The 19,351-nt window shown below is 53.4% G+C and overlaps 6 protein-coding genes across 6 annotated transcripts; 3 read left to right on the forward strand and 3 right to left on the reverse strand.

Moving 5' to 3' along the window:
- Positions 1–1,862: 1,862 nt before the first annotated feature.
- On the reverse strand, positions 1,863–2,675 carry J7T54_004978 (Bloom syndrome protein-like protein; the record flags this gene model as incomplete). Its single annotated transcript, XM_051506021.1, has 1 exon — positions 1,863–2,675. One exon carries the CDS (start codon positions 2,673–2,675, stop codon positions 1,863–1,865), a length of 813 nt encoding a protein of 270 aa, XP_051362668.1.
- Positions 2,676–4,487: 1,812 nt separating this feature from the next.
- On the forward strand, positions 4,488–7,361 carry J7T54_004979 (Leucine-rich repeat-containing protein-like protein; the record flags this gene model as incomplete). The annotated part of the gene is made up of 3 exons (XM_051506023.1): positions 4,488–4,816; positions 4,869–4,980; positions 5,520–7,361. The coding sequence occupies 3 exons, from the start codon at positions 4,488–4,490 to the stop codon at positions 7,359–7,361; spliced, it is 2,283 nt and encodes a 760-aa protein (XP_051362669.1).
- A 664-nt stretch (positions 7,362–8,025) lies between these two features.
- On the forward strand, positions 8,026–8,712 carry J7T54_004980 (uncharacterized protein; the record flags this gene model as incomplete). The annotated part of the gene is made up of 1 exon (XM_051506024.1): positions 8,026–8,712. One exon carries the CDS (start codon positions 8,026–8,028, stop codon positions 8,710–8,712), a length of 687 nt encoding a protein of 228 aa, XP_051362670.1.
- A 188-nt stretch (positions 8,713–8,900) lies between these two features.
- Positions 8,901–9,947, reverse strand: J7T54_004981 (putative enoyl reductase-like protein; the record flags this gene model as incomplete). Its single annotated transcript, XM_051506025.1, has 3 exons — positions 8,901–9,571; positions 9,623–9,847; positions 9,911–9,947. The coding sequence occupies 3 exons, from the start codon at positions 9,945–9,947 to the stop codon at positions 8,901–8,903; spliced, it is 933 nt and encodes a 310-aa protein (XP_051362671.1).
- A 3,686-nt stretch (positions 9,948–13,633) lies between these two features.
- Positions 13,634–14,355, forward strand: J7T54_004982 (40s ribosomal s8; the record flags this gene model as incomplete). The annotated part of the gene is made up of 2 exons (XM_051506026.1): positions 13,634–13,697; positions 13,799–14,355. 2 exons carry the CDS (start codon positions 13,634–13,636, stop codon positions 14,353–14,355), a joined length of 621 nt encoding a protein of 206 aa, XP_051362672.1.
- Positions 14,356–14,807: 452 nt separating this feature from the next.
- J7T54_004983 (GTPase-activating protein GYP5) lies at positions 14,808–17,671 on the reverse strand (the record flags this gene model as incomplete). The annotated part of the gene is made up of 4 exons (XM_051506027.1): positions 14,808–14,870; positions 14,921–15,862; positions 15,913–17,409; positions 17,573–17,671. The coding sequence occupies 4 exons, from the start codon at positions 17,669–17,671 to the stop codon at positions 14,808–14,810; spliced, it is 2,601 nt and encodes an 866-aa protein (XP_051362673.1).
- Positions 17,672–19,351: the final 1,680 nt, after the last annotated feature.

Below are 19,351 nucleotides of genomic sequence, written 5' to 3' on the forward strand. Positions count from 1 at the left end.
GTGACTGTCTTTTGCTTCCAAGAGTAAATGCTGTCGACTCGAGCTTTTTCTGTGAACTGTAGGACGCAAAAGATCATCTGGAGAAGAGCGAGGAAAGCGTCCCCTTTTTATGCACAGTCAACCAGCAGCCAGAACGACTGATATCACCAAAGACTCCACGGATCTTGCCTTGCCTAGATCGAGACCATTCAAGTGTGAATCGGGCCGGGGCTGCACATCCTTAGTGATTTCACGGCTGCACAACACGCGAAGGCATCTAGGACGGATTCCCTCCCTCGCCGTCATCTTTCATCGATGTGATGTTTCGCATGAGCCTCGGCTAGTGTGTCTAGAGCCCCGACGATCCGGGGACACCCATATCAACGCTAAGGGTAGATTTGAAAGCAAGCCATGCCTTAGCGTGTTGCTATGTCAGCGCGGAGGTAACTATGCATCAGTGAAGAGCTCGATGCCGGCGTAAATCTAAATCGCCAAGTCGGACCCTTGAAGGCGTGGGCTTTTTCGGCAAGGCAGAGAGAGACGCACCGAGGACCGGGCGCATGCGAGGCAGTGTTCCGCGAATCCTGATACTGACTTCACATTGATCGAACGACCTCCTTCGGCAGAAAAAGGTGAAGAGTCAACAGTGGCGCAATGACTGGAGCTTCGAGTTGGTAGTCTGATGGCTGTGACGGACAATGCTATTATTAGCCCATTTGTCAGGTGTGTTGTGAAAGCAGCCAACACCATCGAGGCCGAGAGTCAGCAACCGAGGCTGCTCGTGAAGACAGGAAACGCCAACAATCGTCACCCATCGACTGAGCTTTGTTTTTGGCCTGAAACCTATACGGACGTCTGAATCTCTCGCCAATTCTCCCATGCAGGTTCAGCAGGCGGTTCAAGAGCTGACTCTAAGGCCCATCACAGCCAACAACGGAGTACAAGCGCCGGCTGACAGCAGTTGTCAAGACCCAGATGTCACCTCTTCGCGTGGCTTTTGTCAGGGGTCCATCACAGATACCCGAGACCCTGGTGCAAGGAGGAGGCTGGTTGGACCCAAATGGGTTCATCCCGAAAGGATCAAGTGAATGTACTTGTGCATCATCGCTTTGATACCTCGAGGCGCCCTTTGATTTGGCTGCATAAACTCCGTGATCGCCGACTTTCTCACACTTTCGCCCAGCAGTACCCCGGAACCGATGTAACGTTGAATGTCCGGACAGCTGTCTTTTGATGGTCTCCGTACAAGTCACATCATCCTGACTATGATAGAGAACCTCGTCATTGGATTCTAGAACCAGGTCGTTTTAGAGTTCTCAGGCCTTATTCAAGTGTTTGCGGCGGCAGTACTTCAGAGTTTAGGCTACTGGTAATCGCACGTCGTTGCAGCCAAGACGCCTCGGTTGCGCAGCTTCTGTGAAATTCCCTGCCCATGATAAAATACAGTCTATGACCCTCGAGTATATCATAGGAGCAGCGTTAAGACTTAGGCATAAGATTGATGTCTACGGGGGGTATTATGAGAGCACCGGCAGCGTGGACGCAAAATGCGCCAGCATCCCGACGCTTTCATTTACTAATAGCCATGCGCGGAGCTGACACCCGGGTCTCACGGGGCCAACCACTGTGGCTCGGAATGAGCAGAAGCCGGGAAAATGCATTGATGTGCGTTCTTCTGCCGCCACCCAGAACTCGATCCAGATACAGCTGGGCCAGATAACCTTGAAAGTTGAGGATTCGTCAATACAAGAGTGTCTGCGCCTGATGTTCCACTTGATGATCTTATGCGCGGATGTCTAGCATACGTCCTTGAGTCGAGATATTTCTCATATCGTAAGTTTCTTGGGAATGTAGCTGCTTTTTCCCAAATAACCGACGAACAGTTAATCATCGCAGTATGGGTCCATTAACATTTCGTATGAGACGTCGTACGTTCCCTGCATTGCCTGGGTGCTCACGAATTCAGCGTCCGCGAGTCCTCGCATATATCGTGACTGAACGTCCGCGGGATCCTTGTGCCAATCGCAAGCGAAATCGCACTCCGGCTTGGTGGTCTCCCCAAAGTATGCACAAACGACGGCATGCCGGCATTCGGAGATATTTTCGCAGTACCTCGCTAACGCATTGAGGCTTTGCCGGCGAGCATTGGGGTTCTTTGCATCGCTACTAACCATGCGGTCGACACGCTCCAAGTCCTCGCGGCTGTAGTAGAGGAAGCAATAACTCGCATTACCATCACGGCCGGCTCGGCCAGCCTCCTGATAATATCCTTCAAACGACTTTGGTAGTCGCCAGTGGACCACAAAGCGCACATTTTCCTTGTCGATGCCCATTCCAAATGCTGTGGTGGCAACGATAATGTCATAGCCATCTTCGTTATTGATCCACCTGGCAAGCGTCTCCTCTTTCGTGTCTTTGTCGAGCTTGGCATGGAACGGGCGAGCGCCGATTCCTGCGTCACGCAGAGATGCCGAGAGCGACTCACATTCATCACGGGATGTGGTGTAAATGATGCCGGGTATATTCTCCACGCGTTCCCCAGCCAGGTCAAGCTCTGCCTTGCGAGCGGATTCGCAACGCCGGTTGTATACGCCGCGGATCCAGAAGAGAAAGTCTGAGAGGCGATCATCGTCTTCATCTTTGGTATACCGGATTTCCAGGTGCAAGTTGCTCCTCTGAGGACTCATCAGAAACATCTTTGTGTGCTTCGAGTCAGGGACTATCCCCAGAATGCTCATAATGTCATTGCGAACGTTCGCATTCGCTGTTGCCGTCAAGCACATAATTGGGACATCCGGAAATGTCTCGCGGAACCAAGACAGGCGTTTGAAGTCTTTTCTGAAGTCGTGACCCCATTCCGAGATACAATGCGCCTCGTCAATAGCGATACGCGCCAACTCCTTTTGTCGATGAACAACCTGCAGTCGTTCGCGGAAGTTGGAGCCAGAACAAAGCTCTGGCGTTACATACAACAGACGGGTGCGTGGATGACCAGTTGCAAGATCGCGGTAGATATTCTGTCGTATTGGAGGTGGCGTGCTGCTATTGAGCGAGTACGCTTCAATTCCTGACGCTTGCAAAGCCTCCACTTGGTTGATCTTGTGATGTGTTAGAGACTGCAACGGAATGATCGCCAGGGGCAAGCGCACCATGAGACTCAGTAGCGGGGAAACGACAATTGTTATGCCGGATTCGACGACCGCAGGTAGCTGAAAGCACAAGCTTTTGCCAAATGAGGTCGCAGCTTGCACATAGACATCAAAACCTTCCAGGGCAGCCTCGATAATCTCCCGTTGATGTGGCCTGTTCCCAGCAAGCCGGGGGTTAGCTTCGTGAACTGACTTCAACACGACTGTGGCTGACCTGAATTCTTCTTTCTTGAATTGCCGTCTCAAGGTGAAAGCAATATCCGTACAGGACGGTGTACGTTGAAGCTTGCGCGACATTGTCTGCTGCTGCGCGAGAGCGAAGCTCTCGAACTATGCTGTACTCAACTTTCTGGACGCATAGTTCACGACATGGAGGCTACTGGGTTACAGTAGTAGCAGGTGAAGTACGCGTAGTACCTTAAAGAAGCAGGAGCTAGCCCTCGAAAGCAACCAAGGTTGCGCTCTAAAACGAAAGAAGAAGGAAAGTTCCGGAGTGCAGCCCCCAAATTCTTGAAGCAGGGCAGGTGCGATGTGCCTGGCAGTATTCCTTGGTCGACGGGTCAGAAGTGACGAGATTCACTCACAGCTCACGGTTACGTTCTGCCAGTGTGAAGACCCTGGGCAGTGCCCTCACTAATGGAAATACGAAGGGCAGGGGGTGGAAACAGAGACGCGATCTAGAAAGCAGAAGACATGAATGCTCGCACTGTATGTTTCATCTTTACACACTAAGGGTGTTGTGCACCTGTGACGTTCAGACAGTACGACCAGTAAGCGTCGCGCTAAGCCCCAAGGGGGGTCAGGCACCATTCCCGACTAACGCCTTTTCCAGGCACATGGCAACGACCCCTTACTTCTGATCTTGTCCGATTCAAGACCGTACTGTGAACCATCACGTAAAGTGCCTCAAGCACTGGCTTGCACTATCAGGACGACCGCACTCAGATCAACTGGATCGAGCTGTCGGGCGAATATTGTGCGGCCCTCCTTCTGGCGCAATACAAATCAGCTCTCGTCACTTCGACCGCGATAGACCAAGCACAGACGAGAACCCGTGCACACGAACCGGAGGAACGGCAGAAACAGATCGACCTTCTCGCCCATCGTCATTGGCGTTCTCGAACATACATTGGCCGACTCTGCGCAATGAACATGCAAAGTGTCACGAATTGAGACCCGAAGCCCTGGCCGGCCGCGCCCAGCAGTTGCTTTCACCATCTCATTCAGCTGCCCAGAACGCTGCAAGAGCGAGCGTATACCCTTCCGGGGACGTTTTGTTCAATGATAGGAGTACCTTATCCTCGACGTCCGAGTATGGACTTGCCTGGCCGAATACCCGCAATGCCTCAACCAGGAACAATGTCCGAGGCCCCCAATCGAGGTCGACGACCAATCCCCAATTCCGCAGCGACCTCAAATGGCCTGTCTTCGATACCTCCAGTGCCGACACTGCGCAAGGCTGCTTCGAGCTCCAACCTTGCTGCGGGCGTCAGTACCGCCCAAGCATCAAAAGTGATAGCGCTTGCACGAGACGCTATGCGCAATGCCTTGGAGAATGAAAATCAGGCTGCCGAAGCAGGAACTGTCGACGCGAATCTCAAGCCCGGAGTTACGGTGGACTTGAGCCGGAGGAGTATTGACGTTATACCGGATGAAGTGGTAGACATCATGAAGGATCAGCTTGAGAGGTACTGCGCTAGTCAGCGACACTTGGCGAACAATTGCTAACGAAACCGACAGGCTGGCCTTGTCGCACAATCAACTTACCACTGTTCCGTCACGATTCTCCGAATGCACGTCTCTGCGATATTTGAACATCAGGGCAAACAGCATATCCGAATTCCCTATGTCGGTGAGTCCAAGAGGTCCAACAGACATACATACGCCCGCTGAACGCTCCCGCAGCTCTGTGATCTCACTTCCCTGGAAATATTGGACCTTGGCTATAACCAGCTCCAGGGTCTTCCTCAGGAGATGTCGAGGTTGTCGTGCCTAAAGGTACTATCCGTGAAAAAGAATCAGATACGCGAGTTGCCGCATTGCCTCGCCGACATGGCTTCGTTGCAGTTACTCACCTACGAGGGCAATCCATTGGTTTTCCCGCCACAAGAAGCCCTGCCGCCTGCCAATAGCCTGCCAAACGAGGCAACAGCACACATTCGACGGTACCTGAAGCAGTGTAGCGCAAACAATCGGTTTGATGCGGATCATACCATTCCTGAAGAGAATGGTCCAGGCGCAGAGGTGACTCGTGCGCCTTTGAAACGCAGAATCAGTGGTCGATTTCCGATCAAAGTCAGTGGTTCGGAGGCATCACTTTCCAGATCTCCATCTATCAGCCGGCCCCCGCCACCAGCCTCACAGCGAGCGCATAACCGCGGTTTTTCCCAGCAGAACAACGCTGTCAGGCGTCCCGGGGCATTGCCTTTGACACTAGGCAACGTCAACGAAAGGGTTCGCAGTAATTCTGAGACCCATCTTCGTGAGCGATCGGAAAGTCGCAACAGGCGGATGGGGATCGTGTCAAAGAAACCAGACCTTGGCACACTGGATGAGACTCAGGCCAACAATCGTTTCAGCCATTACCGCGGACTTAGCCACGGCTCGGCAATGCAAGGTGCGCCTATCGGCCCCAAAGAGCCACCGACTCCCACGGAAAATTTCCCCCAAAGACCGTACTACGTTCGACGTCTGTCGATCTTGCCTGAGAGGCGGCGCGAGTCCAAGGTGTATGATCCAGTGATTGAGGCGGCCAAGGGCATCCTGTACTCCGTGTTCCAGATCCATCCTATGATTCAGATGCTTATGGGACTGACGAACGATGGTTCTGCCGAGAAGTCACGTCTAGAAAGGATAGTCTACAACACGGACTTGCATGTGCAGGAAGTCGAAGGCGAGATCCAAAGACACGACCTGGCGCTCGGCGAAGCGGATGAACAAACGGGGCGAGAGAACGAGAATGTGCATCGAGCCTGCCAGACCCTCGTTGGTGCCTACGGCCACGTGTGCACTATACTAGCGGACAATATCGACACTTTTGTCGACAACGGCGATCCCAGGTATATCAGAACCCTGGTGATGGCCATCTACAGCTGTATTATGGAACTGCGGGCGACCCTGTCCTCGATGGCTGCTGAGAGTTGTCAAAGCCGCAAGGCCTCGGTTGCGGACACGACGGTTTCTAACTATACCTTGAAGCCACCTGCGAGAGAGCCAGCGGCTACCCCTACCGTACATCGACCTGGCATCACGAGATCACGAAATGGCACTTTGGTTCACAATCCAGCCAACTTACGGGTAGCCACCAACATGCCTGTGCCGCCACCGATGCTCAGCTCAGGCTACTCGGATGCGCTGGCTTCGGCTACTCCCCGGTCCGGTGAGTCGTTCGCTTCTGCCATTAGTCGTGACGTACGATCGGACACCTCAGAGGAGGATGCGCAATTCGACAAGATTTTCCTGTCGTTGCAAAAGTCGGCCGACATCATGTCGTCGACGCTGCCGAACTTTCACATTCAGCTCAATGGCCGCTTGAGGAACGCTATACAGAGGGGTGTCCACTCGGGATTGGTTCACGAGTGGAAAACTCTCATCAGCGTATGCTACAGCACCATGCAGCAGACCGAGGTCATGCGGGGCCGGCTCTCTGCCATCAAGCTCAAAGAGCCCGGCATCCGTTCACAGCCGAGCTTCTGGAATCTGTGCAGCAACTTCTTGCGGTCGTGGATGCGGCTGGGAGACGAGATCAAGTCAGCAGCCAACAACAACGTGCCACTGCCAGCTGACATGCGACGACGGCTGAAGCCTATCCAGCAGAGCATCAAGGAGACGACTACAACCATTGTCAACTCGCCTTGGCATCATCTCTTGGGGCCTCTGGAGCCTTCTGCTCCCAACGGACATTCTTACAACGACTCCGGGCCCCTTTCGCCTACCGGTGTCTCCATAACACCTCAGAGTGCGGCACTTGGCCCGGCCATGCAGGCCATGGTACCCAAGACGCCGTCCTCATCCAACACCTCATTCGCCGCCGCCTTTCAAGGCAATGTCTTCGACCGCGCCGATGCGCTGATGGCGAATCCGGGAATATCCATGACCCGCCCTGGCTTTCCGCGCAAAGGACACTCAAACCTGAGCTCCTTCTCCTCCGTGTCTTCACTCTCGTCCGAGGGTGGCATGAGCCCTGGACCGGGGCTGGGGCTGAAATACAATGCGGGAAGATCGGCTTTTTAGACGAAGGCTCCGCTCTCGCCTGCCCGAGCGCTAGTTTGCCAGGTCTGGATCTAAACATGAGGCGGTTTTACATACGAAAAGGAGCTGTTTTTGGTCAGTTATCGCGTACAATGGGGATTGAGTGGGGGTGTAAATGAATTGGCCTCCTTAGCATAGCATGGCGCATGGATTTGCTTCGTAGCTGGGCTGCTGTACTATTGTCAGTTGGGATGAGCTACCAATCATGGAACAGATATTCAACATAATTTTTAAATGCGGTATACCGCCGTCCATTTCTCGTCAGATTGACGAACGGAAGCATGATTATGTCGGCGACGCATGGCTTCCATTGCTTCGATCATAACCGCGGTCATGTAAACAACTCAACCCCTTTCCGGCATTCCTGGGCCCCTTTTACATCTTATCTGATTCCTTGGCGCATGGACATGCGCAAATTTCGGGATCTCTGCCAGTGTTGTTGCTCAGTGAAGATATCAACAGCACCAACCATTGCAATAGACATATGCACCCCACCCACCCTTCCAAGAAGCGGTCCCGTCATCTGTTACATGCACATGACCATCGCGTCCTCCGCCTTGTACAAGGCAAGTAGACGCAAGCTTTGGGGCTCGTACATCTGTGCTTTGCATTCCAGAAAGAACAATCTTTCATCGCAGAAATCGAAATGTCCTCATCGTCGGCTCCTCGGCGCTCGCCGTCTACGGCCACGCCCACAACGACCACATCCAACACCCAAGCAATGTCACAGAGCCATACACAGTCATCCTCCACCAGTGATGTTCCCTACATCCACCCGACGTTCCCTTCGCCACCCCAGCACATTTCGCAAGCCCGAGCTGCCGTGGTCGCCTCTCTGTCTAACATGGTCGACACAAGTCTCACACCGCGCGCTACGCTTCTGCACGCCAACGCAGAAGGCTTGTCCAAGCAGGAGCGCGACGTGGAGCGCGCAACAGCAGCCCTTCGAAAGGAGAGGGAGGCTCTGGGCAAGGAAGCGGACCGGGCGGCGAGACGGCTGAAAGAAGTGGGAAACGTGCAGAACTGGGCCGAGGTGCTGGAGCGACAATTCGTCGTGCTGGAGGAGACGAAGCGGCTGGTCGAGGAGGGCAGCGAGAGCCAGTGCAGCTGTAGTGACTGTGGGAGGTACGATGACAGCTTCACGGATGAGGAGCGTGACCAAAAGGATGGTGAGCCCAAAGGGAAGGAGAGAGAGGATATGGCCATGGCGGATGCAGATGATGCCAAAGTTGCTTGGTCTGATGCTAGCCGTAGTCTGAACGACAGGGAGTCGAGCGCGGGCACAGGTAGACCTAGAGGCTCGGAGACGGCGTCGACGGGGACCTCGCCGTAAAGCTGGACGCCAAAGCTCGACAGGTAGGGTTATGATAATGATAATACAAGTTTTTCTGATCTGCCTTTGCAACCTTTGCATCCGCCGATCCCCCCGCCGTTTTTTTTGTTTCTTGTTGGTCATACCACACAACGTCCTCTATCAGCATCATTACAGGCCCAGATCAGTATACTAATGCTGCCGTCCGCTTAGTAGATACCCGGAAGCATCACGTAGCGCTTCTTCTTGTAGCGATCCCCAAACTCCTTCCTATACGCCTTCTCCTTGCCCTTGCCCCAGGGTCCCATCTGAGCCGCGCCGCTAGCGATGAATACCACCACCGACCAGTCTCTGGTGGCAAGAATGACGCCCACCCATGAGAGGATCTCGTACATGTAATTTGGGCAAGTGACAATTCCAAAGCCGTATCCGACTGGGATCTTGCGCTCCGTGCCTCCGGCAGAACGCAGGCTGGACAAGTACCAGTGCACCGTCGCATTCATCGTCTCACTAATCAAGAAGATGGCCACACCAATGTAGTCAATGAGGGGCTGGTCGGCCTTGGCCGCCAGTGAAGAAGGGCTGTATATGTTGTAGGCACACAGCACACCCGACAGGGCCCAGTAAAAGATACTGTTCTTGAAGACGTTGAAGACGGGCATCGTGTTGGCGGAAAATTTATGCACGAAAAGGGTCTCGAACTCGCGCTTCAGGAAGTGCAGCTGGAACATGGCGAAGCCGAGCCACTGGGTGGGGGATAAATCGAGGGGTTCCGGGGCTCCCTTGTACAGGTAAGGGCGGAGGGCAAGCGCGAGGGCGTGGATGATGATCGGTCCGAGGTACTCGATCACGAAGACGGTCTTCCAGGCGATCTGGGGCCCTGGTGACAAGGTCAGCTACTACTCCAGGATTACGGCATCGATCGACGTACCCATGTCCTTAACCAGGACCTCGTGTGCGGCGGCCACGCCGGACTCCTCACTCAAGCGAGCCTTGCGGTCCTTGAGCGTTTTCTTGGTGGTAGGATCATAGATACCGATACGGTTGTGGTCGCTGATGCCCACGGCTTTGGCAATTAGGATTTTGAGGTCTTCGACGGTAGCATCGGCAGTGAGATCAACGGAGCTCGGCAGCTTCTTGATGGGAGCCTTGGGAGCTAGTGGCGATCAGCATGTGCCCTTCAATGTGTTGTGCATGTGTTTCCGGCAGCAGCGCTTACACCGGTTGGTCAGCTTGAAGCTCTTGAGGGCCGACATTGTGGCGTGCGTTGCGATCAACAAGGTTGTCGAAAGTGGGATGCAAAGGCAAGCACTCGTTAGTTAGCTGCAATACCAAGGTCAATTCGCTGTGTCTTAGCAGGCTTAGGAGTGCCGAGGGCTGTGGGGTCCAAGCATGTGATTGATTGGCTGATGTACTTGGACCGTGATAAAGCTGCAACGTCTGACGAGCGAAACGGTAAACCTCTCAGCCTTCGTGTCGCTAGACAGTTCACCTTTTGACTCCACACTAGGTCCTTCACGTCATCTGTAGCGGTGAATGCTTCGTGCATGTGCTTTGGCAAGTGTTCGACCATCAGCCCCGCTGTGTCTATCCCGAGTCTCATAGTATGAGTAGAGCGCGAATCTACAGAACATGTTATCCGAGTACGATAGACTTGTCGGCTGCATCAGAATGACACTACTAGGCTCTTTCTATCGATCGTGACCAATTCTTGCGTCGATTAGAAGTGAGAATCTAGAGAGGTGAGTTGAAGGTTGGTAGGGCCGTTGACAACATGAAGTCAGCGCGTGATTAGCCGAGGCTGTCATTGCTTTCTTGCCTACCACATCTGGGCCATAGAAAAGACGACACTTCTATTCTCTGCTCTTCTACGCTTAGGCTGTGCTTAGCTATGGAGTAACGCGAATGGGTTATTTGTAGGTGTCCGCATCGGATTTCTATAGCGCAATTGTTCCAGGCTCGTCAAGGACGGCGATGTCTTGAGAACAATTATCAACTCAGTACACAGTACATAACTGCAACGAACATAGAGGCATGATTGAATGGCTTCGTTTAGCCGATCAAAAAGGATTTCGCAGAATATTTCACCTTCTTCACAATATCAACACACAACCACCACATCCACCAGAACCAGAATCATCGCCCTGTACAAGCATCTGCACATGCACTCATCGCTCGCCTTTCCACAACGCATAGCTTCTCACAGTCTTTACCAACTATTTTCTCAAGCCTTTTCAAGGACTGTGAGTAACGTCGTGATAACTGGTCAGGCACCAATAACGGTCAGTAGTTCGGACGATCGCGCCGCTCCCTCGTCTGACCGTTCCATCCATGGAACTGCACCACATGCCTAATTCCTCTACACACCTTTTGATTCAAACTTTTATTCTCTTTCTATCAACTAGTAACGCAACCGCGAGAACGAGTCCAACCCCCGCACGGGTTGTAAGGGCACCCTACTGCACCAGCCCTCCACAAGCGCTGCGCAAGCCATGTCTACCAACATGAATCCTTGTGCTTCAAGCTTTGATCCCAGGCCGCCTTCGCACACCATGACGTATCAATATGAACGCCCATATGACAGCCTTTGGTCATCTACGAGTGAAAGGCGAAGGCCACTACCAGAACACATTCACATTGGTAACTCGGCCGACACTCGACCCGTGGATCCTCGCTCGAACCCGTCCATACATGTTTCATGTGGCGAGGAAGATCAGTACATGGCAGCGAGACCCTTCATGTTGTTGGGACCTCCAGGGCACGGGGAACAATGGTATACTCCCGCTCAAACGTTTTGCCACTTGACTAACCGCTTCTCAAGGGATCGAACTATGGCTCACGCTCTCTCGCAGAACTTACAAGTACCAATGATGCCTCAATGGATCATGGCACAGCGAGCCAATGTGATAAATCGACCTTTAAACGCCCCAGCACTTGCTCATGCCCATCCATCCTTCCTCCCGGGGGCTTGCGGACCGATGAGAAACTCAGCCTCAGATGACATCCAACTATCGGGCATACAGCGACATCATGCAGAGTCGATAGGCCCCTCCCAGCCGACACCTCCGCCGGCAGTATCTTTGACAATGGACCAACATCTTCAATCATATTACTTCCCCCCAACACCAGCGCACCATGGTCAGCAGCAACAACATGCACCAGCACCGCCGATTAGCCCAGCACCGTCCACCACACTGCAGGCTTCGAGGCCCATACACCCCAGAGGTACACGATCACGGTCCCTTCAGATGAGCCGGATGAGGCGAAGGTCGAATGGAATCAATTTTCATTCAAGAGCAAGTAGTGCCGCCCGTTCAATGACTACCCAGGACCCTGACCAGGCTGCACAAGCACCAACCCCCGATGACGGCGAGAGTTCTGAATTGAAGGAACCTCGAAGGGGCAGGTCAAGGTACAGTATCGTAAGCTCTGTGCATTCAGGAGCATCTTTGGGCCTTTCCGCGCTAGTCGGTAGCACGGGTCCTATCTCCCGACGAGTGTCGCGGGATAAAACTCACATGGCACGAGATCGAAGCCCAAGCCGGCCGCCATCCAACGCGCCAAAGGCGCCAGCTGCTTTCCGTCGCCATCTCAGCGAGCATCAGTTTTCGAAATTAACATACCCGAAGCCGTCGGCAGGTCCTGGCTCCTGGACGCAATCCAAAAGATGGGTGAGCGACGAGACAAAAGAACGCGCAGTCTACCAAAAGCTCATGCAATCGCTTCACTACCTGGGCGCAGCCAATTCACCGTCTCTGCCGCAAACACCAAGTGAGCTGACAAGCTTCAGAGTAGCCCAAGCTAAGAGCAAGGGCCGCATCTTTGGTGAGAAGCTGCGGCGAATGGAAGAGGCAGAGGCCCAGAAGCAGAGCAATCCACACCATCTCGACGTTGTCCATGGCCTAGATCTGGCTGACGGTCTCTCGCCTGTGTTTGCAGTCTTGAATTGCTTCAACAGATATCAAGACCCTAAACAACTAGCAGGTTGGCCCAGCGTGGCTGAGTTCAAGGAAGATGGCGAGAAGCGAACCGCACGCTATGGGCGATATTTTCCACTGCCTCGTCTCGATTTCACTGCGAGAGAGTCGGAAGGTGAGGACGCGGCCTCTCTATACAACAGCGATGGATCCATCAGATAGGAGAAGAAGGCCGTCAAGGTCGCGTCTGCATCAATACTTCCTACCACCAAGACACTTGGCGAGCCTGAGTCAACGATACCAGTAGACCTCGCAGATCTTCATGAGCGCTTACGGCAGCTGCTACGTGACATTGAGGAGGATGACCCTTACGCGGGCGAGGAAACATCAGGGGAGAGTAGCGTCGTGGGCTCGTGATTTTGACTGTCACGAGAAGCGGAATTCTGGGCCAGAAACAGGTCGCATACCTAGTAGTCTAAGAGTGTAAATAATGAGACTATAGCCATTCAATTATCTGATTCATTGCCGTGCATGGGATTTACAAGTATCATGGATGGCATGCGCTGTTTATGTCGTCCAAATCGAAGACTGCACGTGATCAGCCAGCAACTTGAGCTGGAGCATCCCACTTGGAAACTCCACCTCTCTGCATGTCTGACCACGTGACCCTAGGAAGCCCTCGCAGTACGTACCCGGGCTAGCGCTGGCCTGGCCCACAACCACAATTTTCGTGTCAATTCAATCCTCCACGACCTGTTCCGCCAAAAAGTTCACTCCTCCCTCAACCGCCAAACGACAATACGATTGCCCTGGTGAGCATCACATTCATCAGGTGAGTATCTCAAATACGTTGCCTCTGGCTTTTACACACGCCCATCTACTTCCCATGTTTATGAGCACAACGCTGTCTCAGTGCTCGCCTGCTCGATTTGCCCGCCGCATCGTCACGCCGCCCTCACCACCACTTGCTGCAAAGGGAACATCCAAGCTAACATCTGCCTTTCTCGCCATTAGAAACCGCAATCATGGGTATCTCTCGCGACTCCCGTCACAAACGTTCCGCCTCCGGCGCCAAGCGTTCCTACTACCGTGCGTAAATACCTATACATACACATATACCGAAAGCCCGTATCGGAGTCTTTCTCTCCCATGTGGAGAAGAGAACCATACGTTCTGACCTTTGTCAACAGGGAAGAAGCGCGCTTTCGAGGCCGGCCGCCAGGGTGCCAACACCAAGATCGGCGCCAAGCGCGTTCATACCGTCCGCACCCGCGGCGGTAACCACAAGTACCGTGCCCTCCGTCTCGACTCGGGCAACTTCGCCTGGGGCTCCGAGGGCTGTACCCGCAAGACCCGTGTCATTGCCGTGGCCTACCACCCTTCCAACAACGAGCTCGTCCGCACCAACACCCTGACCAAGTCCGCCGTCGTCCAGATCGATGCCGCTCCCTTCCGTCAGTGGTACGAGGCCCACTACGGCCAGGGCATCGGCCGTCGCCGCCAGCGTGCCCAGGCCGCCAAGGATGGCAAGACCGAGGAGGAGGAGAAGAAGAGCAAGGCTGTCGAGAAGAAGCAGTCCGAGCGCTTCGCCAAGCAGGGCAAGGTCGAGAGCGCCATCGAGAAGCAGTTCGAGGCCGGTCGTCTGTTCGCCGTTATCTCCAGCCGCCCCGGTCAGTCTGGCCGCTGTGACGGCTACATCCTCGAGGGTGAGGAACTCGCCTTCTACCAGCGCAAGCTTCACAAGTAAAAGGGTCGCCAAGATGGATTGTTCCGTCGGCGACAAGTGGTTGGCATGGTGTTCACGGATATCTCTTTGATTTGGCAACAGGTGCCAGTAGAAAGAGCTTCATGCACGCATCGGGATGGCTTCATAGGGAATGACCAATTTCACGCGATCAAAAAGGGGCGTTTCATGCATTTAGGTGATCAAATTTGTTCTCTCATCATTGCGTCCATGGACATGAAGAATGAAAGTGACTTGTTTGTTTGCACATTCCACTAGTAGTAAACCGATCAGTGTCACTGCCAGGCATCTGGCCCTTGCGCCCAACCTACGTCTAGTTAGACTAAACATACAAGTACCTAATTGTCTCGATCCCCTCATACACCTTCTCCAAGGTGCAAATGCGATGCAGTACGCCGTTTAATGCCCTGTGCCCAAATGGCATTCCTTGTTATATACAGGTTGACATCAGCCCACTACGCAAACTGACGCTTCAAATCGGACCACTTGCGAGTCAGGGTCTCATGTTGCGAGTTTATCTTTAATTGTTAGTATCAACACGTCACGTATGAAGGGGACAAGTTCATACCTCTGCGTAGCGCATCTTAGTCTGCACCAACTGCTCCTCGAGCTCCTGAAGGGTCTTCTCGAGCTCTTCGTTTTCTTCGTGCACTTTCTGGTTGCGCTTCATGAGGTCCTCGCGTTCTAGAGCCCATTTGCCCTCAAGCTCTTGGGGTTGTTGTTCAATGACCAGCTTGAGTTCGCGAACTTGGCCTTTCAGACTTTCGTTCTCATCTTTGAGCTCCTCGTTCTCAACTTTGGCGTGCACCATCTCAGTGGCCAGAGCAGCCTGCTCCCTGTCACAGACCTCGACACGCTCCTCAAGCTTGCGCACTTTGATGGTCAAATGCTGATTGTTGTTCCTTAGGTCGAAGAGCTCTGTTTCACGTTGTTTTTCGGCTTGAGTCTTATCCTCCCATTCCAAGCCGTACGCCTTGAGTGTCTCTGGTGAGATTTTTATCTCGCAAGCGTCGCGTATGAGTTGGTCGGCTCTGTATACCTCCTTCTCCATATTGGAGCTGGATGATCCGAAGAAGCCGCTTTCGAGCAGACTGCCTTGACTAGGATCCTTGTCAATGTAAGCATCGAAGAGCTTGTCCTTCAAGAAGACTGTCAGTTGCTGCATATCTGACAGCGACAACAACGTGGCCGCGTTCTTCTGCATCAGGACAAGACCAAATCGCAGAATAGCCGAGAGGCCTTCAGACATGATCAAATCGTATATCCGCAAGACGAGCTGCAGGGGGAAACGGTATGCGAAAAGGGTCAAGAACCATTGTGTGGCATAGAGATGCCCTGATATGCCCCGGCGATGCAAATGACAGTACAAGGCTGGCTCAAAGTCCTCAAGCAGTCGCTCGAACTGATACAGGCGCATGTGTAGACCAGGCATATCTTGAATGAACAAATCACGCAGACCGTAGTTGTGCATCAAGCGCGCAAGCAAGCAAAAGGCTTCTTGTTCGGGCATCTGACAGAGGTTAGTACACGCGCAATGTTACCCCACGTATGCTCACTTACGTTGAACAGCAAGGGCATGATGAGAAAGTTCATGCCCTGCGCGTAGCCGACACCTTCATCATACAGAGCATATGCCTTGCAAACGCCAAATAGACCATCCTGGAGGCCAGCGGCGGCTGCGTACTTGGAATAGCTGGTGCGAGCTCCCAGGTCGCGGCGGATCGTCTTTTCGAGCTTCTGCAACGCCGCGGCGTCCTCTTTTTCTTTCTTCTTATTCTCCGCCGCGTTGGCTTTGGCTGCAGCCTCGGCTCCTTTGTCAACATGCGGCGAGACTGGACCAGCCCCTCCGGAATTTTCTGAATGGACCGAGGATGACGAAGACGCAATAGCATCGCCGCTATGTACGCTCAAGTTCATATTGCTCGCAGCACTTGTCGTCGTGCTATTGCTATTCCTTGTCTTGTCCTTTTCGGTCCCTTTCACTGATAGCTCTTTGTACAACAGTTCCAGCTCGTCATTCTTGCTTTGCGCGAGGACCTGCCAGATGACGCCCCGAATGGCACTGGGTATGCCAGTGGCGATGGCTCTGTTGAGTTCTGCGGCGCTCGTCCTCGCCACCGCAGCTGGACCTTCGTACACGACAGATTGCCACAGGTCCCAGTCAACCTCAGTTTCCGGCATTGCTGAAGGACCGGCATGAACCCCAGACATGGTACCAGCCGGCATTGTCGCGTCGGGCTCAGGGACAGACGACGGTGGCGGGGCCTCAGTGAGAGTGGAGTGGTTAGGGGGTGGCGTGTCTGCGCATTCGCCCTTGGTATCCTCAACTAAAGGTGCCGTGATACCAGCCTCCTCACGCAGACGCAGTAGCTTGAATCTGTCTTTGAGGCTTTCTCCATGTGCTTGCTCGTCCTTCTCCTCCTCAAGCCGACTCAACAGCATCTCGGGGTTGCTGGTAAGCGTTGCGACTGAGCTTGCAGTGTTTCTGCGTGGCGACGTCTGGTTCGCAGCAGGAGTAGCTTCTTTGTCTTTACTCGAGTTTCGAGATAGCCAGGAGAAGGGACTCGTCAGTTTTCGCGGAGGTGGCGGCGGCGGTGCTGCAGCTGTGAGTGTTGGCTGTGACACTTGGGGGGCGAGAGCTGCTGGCAGAGGGTTCGGACTGCGAGATGGTGATGGCTCGGCAGGTGGTGACCATGGCATGGAGGGTAGCGCACTTGTAATGCTACTGAGAGAGATGGTCTTATTGGTGTGCTCTTTCTCTGTAAGACTCTTCGTACCCTCGGCGGCAGTATCCGGAGCATCATCGTCCAGATTAACGTTGTCCAGGTTCGATGTGGTGGAGAAACGCTTGGGTGAGGTGGAGGAGCCCGATCGCCGGTCAATATATTCACCATGTTCGTCGACATTGCTTTCGTTGGGCTCCTGCTTGACCGTGGACTCGCCGGATTCCTCGTTGCCCTTGGACTTGCTGGGTACCTCGATGCCCTTGGACTCGCTAGTCGGGTCTTCTCCGTTTGTCGGTGAAATTCTGCCACTGTCGCTTTCGTCGGCGTCTGACTGTATAGATCTCGAAGTTGAAAGGTGACGTTTCGTCAAAGACCGAACTGAGCTAGTATCGGCCGCATCTTCGAAAACGTCGTGACCGGGAGTCTATATATGTCAGCCAGCTGCAGCCTGCCAGATTTGCATGAGGTTGCAGTATGCCGTGTGACGAACGTACGTTGTTAGGAGCAGCTTCTGAATCCGAAATCGATGCCCTCTCTTCGTCGCGAGATGGCGAAGGAGGGTCTTGCTGCTTCTCATGTGCCTGCTGCGACATGGCAAGTACTCGTGGAGCAGGCGTGTCTGGGCTCCGTGACACGGGCAACAGCAGAAACAGGCGATCTGGGGGACGCGCAGATAGTAATGCGTGCACAATGCACCAGCGGCACGGGTCAATGGAAGCCTCAGCCTCGTGTGTCGTATAGGTCTGATCTAAGTAGGGTCGACCAGTTGGTGGTTATCGTTGCGTTTCGATGTCGTGCGAGCTGGGAAAACCATCGGCGAGATAGTGAAGGTTGGTACCTAGCTAGCTAGGAAATGATGCTCGTGAGCGCGTCAATGGATGGAGTGCCCAGAGCGAGGCATTTGCGTCGCGCGACGCAATGAAACGAGAGGAATGATGACGCTTGGTGTCGGTTTCCGGACTAATACCACGTAGCAAGCATGTGCCCGTGATCCTCGATGGAAGGGCGTCCAGTCGAGAGCAACCTGGCAGTGAATTGTCAGACCCTCGTTCCAGACTGAGACTGGACTGGAGTCCACGTCCAGACCGCCCACTGCTAGCTTGCAGGTGTGTTGGCGGGGCGCTGCCAGTGGTAGCTTCAGGGGGTTGCCCTTGTCTCAGCCCCTGACCGCGCCATCCAGTCGGGCATTGGGCAAGTAATTCGATTTTTGGTCACTTGGCGTATGTGTGATTGAGATAGACTAGAGCCGAATGCATCGAGACTTTTTGACCTTCATAACACCCGAGCAATGTCAATCGATACGTCATTTATCAACAGGGCCAGTCCGATGCTCATTCGCGTAGCGTCCTCTCCGTCGACGTCGTTGATGTGCTGACTTACCCTATAATGAAACAGGAAACGGAACAACCTGGCAATTCCCATGCGGTACTCTTACCAGTACTTAAGTAATACTACTACTACTGACCAAATGAAGCTCCAATTTTGGTTTCAGGCTTTACTTTGGTCCAGTCCGCAGTCGTGACTTTTCTTCATTTGCCAATCTCCAGCTCCGAGTTGGGCCGCGAACGCTGCTTGCCTGTTTGCACAACGTGACTTGAGGTAGGCTTCGGACAGCATGCAGGACCACCCAAAGACGCAGCCCGGATTGCAAGAAGCACATGTTCATTGTATACAACCTACAGTCATTGCAGGATTTATCGAGTATGACTAAACGAGCACTTAATGTGAAGTGTTGCCTAACTAGCGCCGTAGAATAGTAAGTACCTATTATGAACGTAATTGGGTACTTATTAATCTACACTAATAGAACGCCCTAAAGTCAACAAGGAGCGGAACGTGACAGGCGGGGCGCTCGGTACCTGCGTCTTCGAGTCAGATGCGTCCGGTTCCCACGGCTGCGACTGGAGCTGAAGAAAGACATGGAACTCTGTCGCTTATGAAGAAGATACGGCAAACTGAAGCTGTAGTAGATCCCGATAGCAGTTATTCACTCCTCTCTGGGGGCTGGAGAATGTGGAGTCCTTTTCGTATAGAATCCAGAGCTGCGATTTGGACTGCTATGAGTTTCAACGTAGCATATATGAAGGTATTGCGATGTTCCCAAGTAGCGATTTTAGATAATAATGAAGAAAAGTATTCATCTATCGTCGATGAATGGACTGGATAGATCCAGTGGTGGTTGCAGGCTATTGCTCAACAAATCGCTCCGGGAATGATGTCATGTGTGCTAACTGGAGGTTCCTTGGGGCAGCCTCTCGGTTTAACAGAGTACA

This window comes from Emericellopsis cladophorae, assembly GCF_022114955.1.
Source record: "Emericellopsis cladophorae strain MUM 19.33 chromosome Unknown NODE_18_length_329999_cov_121_726099, whole genome shotgun sequence".
Classification (NCBI taxonomy): Eukaryota; Fungi; Ascomycota; class Sordariomycetes; order Hypocreales; family Bionectriaceae; genus Emericellopsis; species Emericellopsis cladophorae.